Source organism: Metopolophium dirhodum, chromosome 7, assembly GCF_019925205.1.
Source record: "Metopolophium dirhodum isolate CAU chromosome 7, ASM1992520v1, whole genome shotgun sequence".
NCBI classification, from domain to species: Eukaryota; Metazoa; Arthropoda; class Insecta; order Hemiptera; family Aphididae; genus Metopolophium; species Metopolophium dirhodum.
This window is the reverse complement of record NC_083566.1, coordinates 14,386,070-14,400,672: the sequence shown is the minus strand read 5'-3', so window position 1 is coordinate 14,400,672 and position 14,603 is coordinate 14,386,070. Positions and strand designations below refer to the sequence as shown.

Genomic DNA, 14,603 nt, shown 5'->3' with positions numbered 1-14,603 from the left:
GAACATTTCACCAGTAAAAGTGCATTAAATTACGGTCAACTATAGAACATTACAGACATTAATTATCAAAGTCATGCCAATAAATAAACAATTCAATATTCTTATTTTCAATGATTTAGTTTCATCAAATCCTTCAGTAACCACACCCCTTCCACCACCCTAAAAAATGCATTCATTCTGGTTACAACTACTTGTTTAATATATTATGTGTCAATAATCTTCGAGGCTTCCAGCAAAATGTGCTCTACGTGAGGGTGTTCATATTGCTAATGTCTAATAATCCGAAATGCCCAAATCATAAAGAATTTCATAGTACCTATGTTCGTAGGTATATTAAAAAAATATACCGACTTCAAAAATCTATATTCACCAATTTAGTAAACACTAAAAAAGTATAAACGGAAAAAGATTCAGTTTGAAAGGCAAACAAATATGAAAACCTCAAATGCAATGAGATACTTCGGCAAAAGTGCATTTACTATTTAACACACCATATGGTTCTGCGTTTTCCTCATTGTAATCCCACAACATGCTGAAATCCATTGTTGTACAAATATATGTGGGACGCGAGAATAGTGATCAAGTTAGCCAAGGTGGAGGTCTGTTTGGAGGAAGTGGTGGTGTGGGCAAGGGATGTATAAGACCAAGAGCAAAACAGGGATGGAGTAATATATTTCATTAATCAAATTTTAAGGGCACGCGGAATATAAATCACACGGTAGCACCACCGGCACCACGACACACTACAGCAGACCGTACTCATTCGATCTCTCTCTCTCTCTCCACCTATCTTTCTCCCTATGTCACTCTCCCTATCTTGCTCTCTGTCTTTATCTCACAATGTGTGTGTCCTTGTATCATCCGTAGTCGTCTACCCCAAAAATATTAATGGAATTCGTCAATCTCAAATTTCCGTTTACACTACAGAGTACAGGCGTAATTAATTGCTACACTTCACAATGTGCTCTTTCTGCTGCTTCTCCAGCTCCTGTTCAAGCTCCTGTTCGTAAGCCTTCTATCCTGACTGTATCCGACTATAACTACCACACGATCTGATCGGTGACAAACAACGGTTAGTCTGAAAGTTTATTTGTTAGGTACATTTTTATGTAGATTTTCTTTTTTCTTTTTCATATAACTTTTTTAGAAATAAAAAAATATAACTGAAATATAATTTAGTCCGTGGAATCAAATAAAATCTATTTATTGGTGTTATTGATGGAAATGTTAGGTACACAAAACAAAATGATTACTAGAAATGAGTACTATAATTATTGTCAACTATACATTCAAAGTTAATTGCAATTTCCATAAAATTAAAACAAATTACCACTTGGTTTAAAACAATATTGAGAAGAATTCTGAAACTTAATTGCGTGACACTTAAACATAATTTTAAAAGTGTAGTTGCACGTGAGTCGTGAGATATGATACCTGTACGAGTTTAGTTTCTCTGTAAAATAAGTTAAGCTTATTACCTATTAGTATTAAATAATATTATAAAATATCATTGTTACCTACCATTATTTGTATTTATATTTAAATTAAAATAATATAAAATTGTTTAAAAGATATATATATACGCATATTTAATTTATTAATAAATTATTAATATAGTTTCTTTTTATTAAAATATAACACCACGTTAGCCGTTGGTTTTCGATTGATATATTAATTTATACTTTTGGTAAAAAATAGGCCCATACTCAAAGTTTTGCAATTATTTATCTCAATATCTCAAATTCCCTGAAAATTCGTATAATAACAGCACACTAGGTATGTATGAAATATTTTTATATCAATGTATTTGATTAAAAAAATACATTCATCGTAAAACCAATTGAGCCTCTGTTTCACCCACAATCTAAACGTAAATAGGTTCAGTTTATTCCTATAATAATAAACTGTTAAATATTATTATATTAGAACAGTGGTTCCCAACTCAACATTATACCCTGTCCGGCTAGAGAACGCACCTCGACGGCGACCAAAACTCGTCCGATCTCGCGCATTCCCACCACTAACCAGCCTGAGCGTCGTCCGTCGTACGTGGACCACTTTTATGAATTTTTCACCGTCACGGACCACGACCTGATTTCTATCCTCTCCTCCTCTTTATATCTCTTATTTTCTTATTCTTTTATAGTTTATAGGTACAAAATAAAATCAGAAATACAGTTTATGTTGTGGAAAAATATTTAAACTTATTTATTTAAACATTTAATTTAATAAGAAAAGGTGATACGAATTCAAATGTTAAATTTAAATTTTTTCATTCGCGGACAACTTGAAATGAGTCCACAGACCACCAGTTAGGAACCACTGTATTAGAACAAAACAAAAATGTTAAATATTTCAAATCGAGAAATATATATATATATTTTTTTTAATAAATAAACAGTTTCTATAGTGTATGTGCAATGTTATGGAATTAAAAAAGTATTTAAGCTATAGACAATTATTCATTAATTCCTATGGCACCACTATCAACTATCAACATATTAGTAAGTTTGAAAACTGGTATGGTTAAAATTTAGATCAATAAATTAATATCTCTATTTTGTCGTGAAAACCACAGCATCATGCATTTACATTCAGTAATTTCTGCGATATTACGTCGTACATGTTACACACAATCATGTCTTATTCATACAATATACAACTATTACGTCATATCAATCATAAATAATTACAATAATCGATATTGATTATTGTACATTATTTTACATTTATCTGTAAATTGTTATGCATTTACAGTAAATTATTACGAATTTCCTATAGTTTATAAGCTATTTAAATTCGAAACACAATGAATATTCGGTTAAAACAATTAACAAACAATGTTTTCTCATAACATTTATTTATTCTTTTATTCTTTTTATATTAAACTACAATATTATGTAAACACCATCAGTAGATCCATATTTACACTTTAAGTTTATATTTTATGAAAATAATTGTTATATTATTCTAAAACGTATTAAATTATATTCTTATATTATTTCGGAAATTCAGAAACATGTACTATGTAAATATAAAAACAAACAGGAATATATTAATCGAATAGGTATACAAGATAATGGTTGTAAAATATTACCAACTCAAAATACAGCTTTAAAATATTACATAATATTGTAAAGTAAATCATATAAAAAATTATATCGTGAATATATTAATTAAATTTGTTTTGCCGACAGCATATTATATACAATAAACTATATAATCTCAGTTAAATGAAAAAATATTTACGACGCAATAAAAAAATTAAATTATTCTCAATTAATATTAATACTCTATAAAATTTGTTGTGTATATTTTTATCCGATTACATTTTTTTTTTATTCATTGTATAAATATATTGGTGACTACTGTGGCCAACATAATACAGTTATTTCCAATAATAATTTACATGAGTTATTTACAAGGTTTTTTAAAATTATTTATACAAATTTAACAGTAGTATATGTATGTCCGATTGGCGAGGCGTGCGGTCTCAGTACCTAATTGAATCTCTTTCAATTTAAAATTAGTAATAATAGATATTAAATATTATGTTTACATCAGCATATTGATACTAAGTTTAATCAATATTGTTATATCCACTAAAGACAAAATAAAATATATACATAGTATACAGATAAGTAAAGTATTTGAGTAACCACATACTTGTAATCCTCTAATTTTTTATAAATAGAATAAATAATAAACTTATTTTTTCTTGAATAAATAAATACATTTTGTAGTAATATCAAAATAAAACAACAACAATAACAAATAATAAGCCCAGAATAAACATTGTACCTAAACGTATAATATAATATTTGTGAACAAAAGTAAATATTTATCAAGCTATCCAACAATGGATTAATTATACAAATATAGTATAATGTGATATGAATAATTTTCAAATAGTATAATTTTTTTCTTATTTATAAAAATTTACATTTTATTATTTGCGTATTTTCAAATTACCGTATTCCTTTCATCTGAATAAACCTCACGTACATGCTAGATGCTGGAAGTAGAACCGAACGCATATCCCCCGAGGGTACTATTGACTGTGGATATTATTGTCATATCGTTCCAAAACGGATAGGATTTTATTCTCATTCCACTAATGGTGTGCTGCCATTCCCGCGTTGCTCACCACATTCAATTGGTTTTATCGATCGTATTTTAGACATAAAGATCCGTAAGTGCTTCAGAAACACCGTCGTGGGTGTGACATAAAACCAAAATATCTCGAAAACGAATTAAGGTAATCGAGCAACAAAAATATACACATCGTAAATTCGTAACGAAACATATTTATTCGATTTTAGTACCACACTATATACAGTACACATGTATATGTAAAATCCAAAAGTAGTCTGTGAATTTCGATTCATCGCGGTTTCATGATATGGTAATACAATATATTATATTCAACCGAATCCGTATTAACTATTATTATATATATTTCGTAATAATTGCATTCACTTTTCCCATAAGATTCATTAAATAAATAATATATTTTTAAATCTTAGTTAGAATCAATTTTGTTTATATAAAATCAAATTAAATGGAAGCAAATAGTTCAGAAATAATATTAAGTATAAAATATAATGCCTATGATAAATCAGCATCCATTTTTGTGAAAATATTTAATTTTTTTGTAAAAAAGTAAGATAAACAAATGTATCGTAGTTAATTTACAACCTGATAATTTGTTTACACTTAAAAACTTCGGAATAAACCTTAACATAATAGTCCTTTTTAATACAATAATCTTGAACCCTTTTTATCTAAATTAAATGTCATATAACATTAAAAACTTGAAAAAAATACAATATAACGATAATAATCTAATTATTTAAATAAACTTTATTTCAAACAATCCAGTAATGTGGACACAGAACTGTAGTTAATGAAATTATGGGATGGGTTCACCATGTAACAAAACATAACAAGCATCAAATTGGATACAAGTATAAGTCACTTAACAAAATATTATAACACGCGTGTTCATAGGAATATTTTAATTCATTGTTAAAAAAGTGTTATTCATATGGAATATAAAAAATCAGTATAAAAAAATTTTTAATTTTTAATATAACTTACGCACATCATGTTTATGATATAGGGAAATCAATATTGGTTATTAATTATTGTTTATTGATATAGCGTATATTCTATTTCATAATATAAATAATGAAAATATTATTTGATAATAATATAATGGCTTGTGTATTTAAAAATATCATATGATCGATGTTTTAAAATGATTGAGAATATTTGAGTATCATTCGCATTAAAATTTTAATTAATTAAAAAATGATTTTTTCACCACCTAAGTATTTAAATGTGCAAATATATTGGTATAATATATTATACCAAATACTACATAATTAAGTAGAATAAGTTGGATTAATGGCTGATTATAGAGTGCCGAGTGGTTGTTAAGTTAGGACAACAATCAAATTTGTATATAATTTCGAATTAATCAATTTGGAATAATTGAATGAGATACAACTTTTTTCTTGTTGTAATATAAATATCAAAAAAAAAAAAAATGACCATTTAACAGCTTTTTATGTAATCGATATTAACTAAAATATAAACAATGTACAAAATTAGGTAAATATATGGAAAAGTTAATTGGATTATTTTGACATTAATTTAATGATATTTTATTTAGGTACATAATGTAATGATATTCTAAATTTAATAATTATGTAGATTCAATTATCTATAGGTAAGTAATATAAACGTTTCGTGCTTATATTAAATTATTAATACATTATCACGCAATGATATATACTATATAGGGTTATTGAATAATCTTTAGATATAGCAAAGTAATAAATATTTCAAATTATCCTTAAAATAAAATTAATTTTTTTTTTTTATTTAATAATTATTTTTCTTTACTAGAGGATTAAAGTTATATTAAATTGAATATGTATTTCTTTATTTAAAGAAATTTTCTTCTTTTTTTATTATCAAGGATTTCAAATATTTACAACGTTCCAGATCTCATAAAATGTCAGTCATATGTCTTCACCGTTAGTTTAATATATTCAAAAATACATGCAAATATTAGTATTTCGTTCTTTATACTGTTGTAGGATCAATAATATATTAATACATTAACTGTCTTCAATACACTATGTCACAACCACTCAAAGGTTAGTCAATTATTTAACGGCTAATACAATTAAAACACTAAAAAAAATGTTGTTTATTAACATGACTACAATAATCACACAATTATATACAAGCATACATAAAAAAAATATTTTATCAGTGGTTTTATTTAATTTGAATTTTTGGAATCAAAAATAAAACAATATAAACCATATAATATTCTCTAAGGAAGGTACGTGAATAATATTAAAAAGTGAAGTGACCGCAAACGTGTTAATAATAAAATGTATTGATGCATCAGATATTATCATGAAAAGACAGTGGAATGAAAACTTACTCTTTTTTAGATGATTTTTCCTTATTAAATTGAATTATAGTACAACATTTAGTAAACATTTTTTACTTTAATATGTTTTCATGGACAGAAAACATAATATAAATAAAACCAAATAATTAATAATCGAAATAAAAAACTTGCAAACTAAACTTTAAAATATTATCAGAGAATTTCTGCATTGTTATACAATGATGATTTTTTATAGAGCTGTTGTTCAGAGTAGATTTAGTGTTCATAGAGTTCCATGAAACAATTTTTTAAAGAAAAATCTTTATATCAGGCAGTACAAAAAAGTAGCTTATGTAATATGTATGGTAGGTGCCATTTATGTAAGAAAGAATTACTACCAAATTGGATCGCAGTTAGTACGTGGTAAAATACGTAACAAAACCAATAGTTGTTTTATTGTAAATTGTAGTTTAGAAATTAATAATTCTCTAGAAACTAAAAATTTGATTGTGTATTAAATTAACTATTATTTATTATTCGCTTAAATTATACAACAATAAATAAAATACCACTATTATACTTAGAAGGTATGTAAATAAGACGGTTTACTGTGTACCCAGTTTTATGTCCAACTCTTATTATTAACATTTAATATATTCTGTAACACGGCGTAATGTGTAGGCAATTGTGGTGCTTCACTGTGTAGAACTGTAGAAGAACAATTTTTTTAACACTGAATTAACAATCGTACATAATATTATAATGACTTAAAAGTTAAATACCATGTGTGACTTTAAAGTAGAATAACTTTATTTTCATAATATTACTATTTAAATAATTTTATTGATAAAACGAATCGATTATTTTTAAATGGAAAAATTAAGTTATCGTCATTTACACCATGATACTTATTGAAGGACCATCTTTCTCTTCTTTTAAATTAAAAAAAATTGAATCATTCGTCAAATTCAAATTATCCGCTACAACTTGTTCCACTTCATCGATTTCGTCGTACTCCGTGTAAACATCCAACAGTGAGGCATTCCAAAATTGCTTTATCGTCGGGGTCGATATTTGACGCATTGTCTGGTGCAGTATAATATTTTGGTCTATCGTCGCCGCAGAATGGCACCGATGCGCGATGCTGATATAACTCTGCGGTCGACGAATTAGGTGACGCAGTAATACGACCGCTGCAATGTTTCTGCTGGCAACCCGTTTTAAGGTATCCATTATCCTCGGGACATTGCTTATGGTTACATTCGTCAAACCATATTTTTTTTACGATTCATGATAGCGAGCGATAATATCAGGTAATCCACGGAAATTGCATTACCGCAATAATAAAATGTTAAATCAAGTTGGTTTAGTTTTAAATGTAACCGTTAAAAAAAAATCTTTATTCATAACAATATTATTATATAATAGTATGTTGAATAGCGTATTGTGTTTTGTGTTTCAGAAATTCTGTGTCCACCCCCGGTTGTGCCACTCAACGGTCTCCTGATCGAAGATTCAGCACCGGGACGTCATGTCGTCGGTTCCGTGGTACAGTTTTCTTGCGGTGAAAAACATCAGCTTATCGGAAAACCCAGCATGGTGTGCACAGAAAATGGCACTTGGTCACACTCCACGCCATACTGTGAGCATGCATACGCTTTTAGATTCAGATAAAAGTTTACTGTTTACATTTTATTTAATGCTATAGAATCTATACGTGACGTGTTTTGAAGTTCAAATCCATTGCTTAATACCTATTTATTCCACCACATGAAATAATATTTCATGCATAAAAAATAATGCGACAGGGTGTAAATATTTACCATGATAGGTTAAAACTTGTAGGTACCTATTATTGTATACAAACGTTTATTCGCATAAACCGTTTTAAGTAGGTAGTTACCACTTATTTTGAAATGAGCCACGTCTTTCAATACATAATATTATTATAGTATAATAATATTATTTTTAGGATATAATTTAAAAAAAATAAAAATAGCTATTATATATAAGTGAAATTGTGATTTAGCTGTTATGCTGCTACCTATATAATATTACTATAAGCCATGGATTAATTATTTATTTAGGTTTCAATAGTAAAACTACATAGTTACCTACACACCACATGCACAGACCTTACAATATAATAATTAGGGATGGGCCGATACTAGAACCGATATTAGATATCAGCCGATATCAGTGTGGTATCAGTTTTTTTTAAAAACAGATAATTCAACCGATACCAAAAAAAAAAGACCTATAGATCAGCATATTAATAATAAAATATTAATATTAAAGTATTAAAGACTGAAAAATAAACAACAGACATGTGATAACTATTAAATAATAATCAATGTTTTCACTTTTCTAGGTAATATTTGTGCTATCGGTTTTAATATATTATATCGATTGATGGTATCGGTTTTATGGTGGTATCGGCTTATGTTGTTTTTATATTTTCATATATTATCGGGTATCGGTTATATATCGGAATATCAGATATCGGTAAAAAGTGGTATCGGCCCATCCCTAATAATAATATTATTTAATGAACGTATAAACCAGAAATTATAATACATCAAGTTAAGATTTTGATACGTTTCGAGTACCTATGTAATCGGTACTCAAATGATGCGGGTTTCGTAATAGACCGTATTGAAGTATACAATGAAATTAGTTGCTGCGCACATATACTAAAGCATACAACCATAGCTCATTTATTTCTATATAGAATTATAAATATCTTATATACATACTGCTAATTCCAAGTGAAATATGATAAGTTACAGGTTCGTCCACCGAACAATAAGCATGTCCTTAGATCACACTCCCTTTTTTTATTCTCTAAAAATGCATATTTTATTAAAATCCTAATTTTTTGGGAAGTTCACTAAACTGTGAGCATACGTACTTAAAAACTATACATTTTCTGCAAATACTTAGATTATTAATTCCATTTAAGGTTAGTGTAACAATACAAATTATTATTATTTTCAATTGAGAACCATTTATTTACTGTACATTTGTACATTGTTAATGCCTTACCTATATATGGCTATATGTGTTGTATCCGTCTATTGCAAAGATACAACATAGCAAATTTGCATTCAGCCGAACCAAATTTGTATTGTTATAGCTTTGAATACAGAAATTAAAATATCGTATTAAAGCTATAACAACATAAAATTAATTCTGCTGAATGCAAATTTCCTTTGTTGTATGGTTTTAAGACGGAGACTACATATGTGTGTGTGCCATGTTCTTTTAATAATTTACCATAAAAAGAATGATTCTCATTTGAAAAAAACAGAGGAGTCACTTACGGCTTGCCATAAAGTAGATTTCGAGTCTACCTATTGCCATTGTTTTGGTTACTGTGACATTGCTTGCGATAAATACGACTATGAGCAGGAGGGATTAGATGAATATAGGCTGACACATTCTATATTAATTTTAAGAATATTTTATTATAATTTATATTTATATTTCTTATTAATAATAAGGTGTAACATGGTACATTGAACTAGTTTTTGACAATCACAAAACACATCTATGTTATATAATAATAAATATAATATATTAGTTCATATAATGTTTTTCCTCTTTACCTGGAAAATTTTAATCTAGTACATAGGTGACACGTCAAAATATCCCGATAAAATTATCACTGAAAAAATATTTCACGTGAATATTAATTCAAAACTTGAACCTCTATTATAAAAGTTGTGATTAGATATAAAATAATGGAACTTTATCTTAAGTGATTGTATATTAATTGTCATTTATTTCATGGTAAGTTTAACGTGTGTCACGAACTGAAAATGTTCACTTTATTTAATTTACCTTATTATTATGAATTTTTTATGTTTTTTTTTATGATTTTTCATAAAATTATAAAATGACTAGTTACACGATCTATTGTAATAAATAATCAATATTGTACAGGTACATTTTTAAATGGTAATTATTTTCATAGAATTTCAATAACTCATTTAAATAGTTAAAAATATTATGCAATATTATTTATTGTACTTTAATAATATGTTTTTAATAGTTATTATGACGTAGAACCATATTGTTACACAATATTACCATACATTTATTAACCAGTTTGATCGATTGTCGTTGCGTATTTGCGTATTGGTAGGTACCTGTAATATTATTATAGTTGCCACTATCTGTGATATGCATGTTTTAAGCATGGCAATATCGTGATCCGCAACTATAGTATGTTACCAAAACCAAACCGGGACCCAGGTATAGTGCATAGTAGGTAGGTATCTACTTTTCTAAGACAATCCGGCTGCCCATAGTACAATTTAAAAATTGTTGTGCCCCGTAATAACGATCCGCAATAAATGAAAAAAATAATATTATAATATATAATAATATCTTGAGGCGCGCCGTTGATCGTAACAAAACGAATTTCGTGCGCTCGCGTGTTTTGAATATTGACAATATTGCAGGCAAAGCCAGATGCGAATACCCGGGCGAGCCGCCCAACGGACGTATCATACCGCTGAAGTTCTGGTACGTGCCGGGCGACAAGTTGAAGATCACATGCCTGGCAGGGTACGTTCTGCCACTGCCACTGGAGGCCAGCCCACCTGTATGCCTCGGCGACGGCACGTGGTCGCACACGCTGCCCGAATGCATACGGTACACAAACGTGTGATCGGATGACGGAGATCCGATCGAGACGTCGGGTCCGGGTGGACGAACACTTCGCGGTTTCGCGGACAGTGCGCTCTTCCACGACCGCCACCGACGGATGTTTTATAATATTATTTATAGTCATAATGTCGTGTAACATGCGTCTAATATAACAATATTTGTACGTACCCGTCACAGTTGTAATTTTAATATGATAAATTGTATTCTCATATAGGCGTAGGCGCAAACGGGTGGGGGAACATGAGTGCGGCTCAATTTTAATGCCCCCCCCCCCCTCGAGAATGTATTAGAGAGAAATACGAATATTACGGAGTGATACGTCATATAGGTATAAGAAATGTAATTATATAATTATGTGTTTACATAGTATTTTTTTTAATATCATATATTTATTCGGTGAGTATTGGCTACCTGCATCGAAATATTACGTTTACCACGACATATATTATAGACACCGGTGGTCAGCATCTTGATTATTCATGTCATACGTCATTAGCTGACGATATACATTTATGGATCATTATGTGTACGCGATACGTGTCTAAACAAATCGGTCACATTATTTTGTTACATTTTAGTCGTCGTCGTAAATATAAAAAAAGTATTATTTAATTTTTTGTCAAAAAGTATGCCACTTAAAAGTATAGTGATATTGCGGTCAAAGCGGAGCGGTTAAAATTTATTTTAGGTCTTTGTTACTTGTACAATATCATCATATCGATTTGATCTCATCTCAAACCCCCTCCTCCAAATTTTAAACTCTATTTGCACCTCACGTTGGTATCTGATCACGTTATTGTTAACTCATCCTACTTCTGCAGTCCGCCGCCGATTATGCAAAATATAACAATTATATGTGCTATGTATACGTGCCTACTAACAATATTGGTATATAGTTATTTTACCGTCAATCGCGACGTAACCACGTGACGTCATACTCAACATACGACTACCCTAGTTCAATCTTCTACGACCAAAACAATTATGTAGACGCCTCATTATAATACCGTCACCCACACCAATCCACCCGTCAACTTGTCTATTAACCATTAGGTATACATTAATTATGATTATAGCTTATAATACATTGTTATCAACTACCTTTTGCATTGTACATAGGTACCTACATCGATGTCTACGTACTATTATTTTATGCACTTGAAACCATTGCAAGTATAATGATACCATGACGTGCACCATTGTCAAGTCAAGTGCGTCGACTCGTTAATATTGTTATAAATTGATTTCAAAACCGTCTACAATCACAGCGTAAATATATTATTGGACACTTCTACGGTGCGTTGTCACGGAAAGCTCATGTCAACGGTCTATTATATTGTTGTATATATATAATAATATATCTGTCAGATTCCCCTATACTGCAGTGGCTCATGTTTGATCCCGACAATTGCGCCGGATTCCCGAGTAACTATATATAGATATATTTACGGCCAAAGGCGATAATTCCGATTGTGCGTACTTTCTGACTACCTACTTTGCCTAGCTTTATTTTCTGCTCTTTTCCTCTTTTTTTTTATTATATTGTATTTGAACTTATGTAATTGACGTCAAATGAAAATGGAAAATATAAAACGCTTTTATCCTTTCGTTCGGAAAAACGGGATAAAATCCCTTGCCGTTTTTCGACGAAAAATATCTGCCAGTCGATGTTGCTTTTCATTGCGATGGTTTTCGCGTTGAGAAATGTACTTATACATCTCCAATAACCATAAACTAAAAACATTTTTAATCATCGATTTTATTTCCATTCGTTTGAGAGACTTTATAGCTTGCGAAATAATTCATGTTACGGCAGCTTATGCTTATTACCACATTACTATTACCACGATGTAATCAATACTTAAATAGTTTAATGCCATAAACCTATTAGTTCAATTGGTATTAAGTAGGTACATTGTAAAAATTAAAATGAAGATATATTATTTGATTTTAATTATAAAAAAAAAAAACTACAATATACATGGTATGAATGGTGAAGAATATATCATTATCATATTATGATCATATAATATTAAAGATGATTTTTTTATGTAATATTTGATTGTAATAATATAATATAATTGTATAATTATAGTTATTAATAATATCATAATTGTATCACTTCGTGTTTGAAAATATAATATAGAATCTTAATGTTTAAATTAATTATCTATACGCATGGTCCAAGTTGAGTTGTTGTTTGATCTGTTTTAAATATTTCATGTATTTTATTCATGTATAAATAAAAACGCATAAATCTTTTTATATCCTCCATTAAAATTAATTGATTTTCGATAGTCCTTTAAAATGCATGGTTGATAATTTTAATGCTTAATATTAATATAATTTTGATATTTCCATTTTTATAGATTTTCGTGCTTATTTCTTTATTTTACAGCACTTTAACCTGCATTCTTTAGCGTATTTTGTGTTAGTGCCATATTAAACATTTTTCATCCGGAAGCAAGCCAATTATATAGCTGACGGCCTTTTTCTCATACATTGTATTCCTTCATTTCAAAAATTTGGCATCCTATCAATGTTTAAAATCCAAGTTCAGTAGCAGGTGTAAAGAAAAATATTGCCAGGAAATTGAATTTGCTGTTTCTGAAATTTGTTACTACGGGTTACTGTCATTTTAACCTTTCAAGGTGCGGCTCCGTCGTGCAAACCTTTATAAAGATTCAACATCAATTTACTGTGGGACTTTTAAGTATTTAGTATTTTACTCTTAAAAATTAGCACATCATTGCTTCTCAAACTTACCAGACCCACGCATAAAATTGTGAACATATTGCAGAATTTCAATGGTTTTAGTATAATGACATTAGTATTTAGTATTTACATATACTTGAATATGACAAGTAAAATGCAACATTTAAAATATTGTCGAAATTATGAGAAAACTAATAGTATAAATACGCAAAGTTTTTATATTAAAATAATAAAATGTATTTAATCTATTTAGACTTGATAGAGATTTATGTTAATGGAATAGGTATCTACTATTATATATAAAATTACTCTTTTTGTATATTTGAAATATTTAAAACTAATTTAACTAAAACAGTGTGAATAACAATGCGAAAATAAATAACCACCATATTTTTGTATATTATTTAATATTTACTATTTTAGATATATTATTATATTATATATTATTATAATATATGTATTATGATTATTGATTTATAATGTATATTGTATGTACCTATTTGACATTTTCAAATAATAATAATAATAATATTTACACCTATTTGTATTATTCTCATTTGTATACAATTCCTTTTGTTTTTTGTTCATAATATATTGTTAGCTATCATGGTATTGTTCATAATATTATTCTTATAGAAATATAATTTATATTACAACTTGAATAAATTGAAAAACAATCCATATCATACTCAAACTTACTATATTAATAACGGTTTCAAACATTTAAACGTTCCATAAATAATATAAATATTAAATTTAACATTATAATATATATACTATATACTATATAGTATGTATATCG

At 28.5% G+C, this 14,603-nt stretch overlaps 1 protein-coding gene across 1 annotated transcript in view; it reads left to right on the top strand.

The window, feature by feature from the left end:
- Nucleotides 1-14,326, top strand: part of LOC132948036 (locomotion-related protein Hikaru genki) — a 140,198-nt gene extending 125,872 nt beyond the window's left edge. Inside the window, exons 9-10 of the mRNA XM_061018295.1 lie at nt 7,875-8,054; nt 10,879-14,326. Of these exons, the coding sequence (XP_060874278.1) occupies nt 7,875-8,054; nt 10,879-11,087 (389 nt within the window). The 3' untranslated portion in view covers nt 11,088-14,326. The remainder of the gene's footprint in view (nt 1-7,874; nt 8,055-10,878) is intronic.
- The last annotated feature ends 277 nt before the right edge of the window (nt 14,327-14,603 follow it).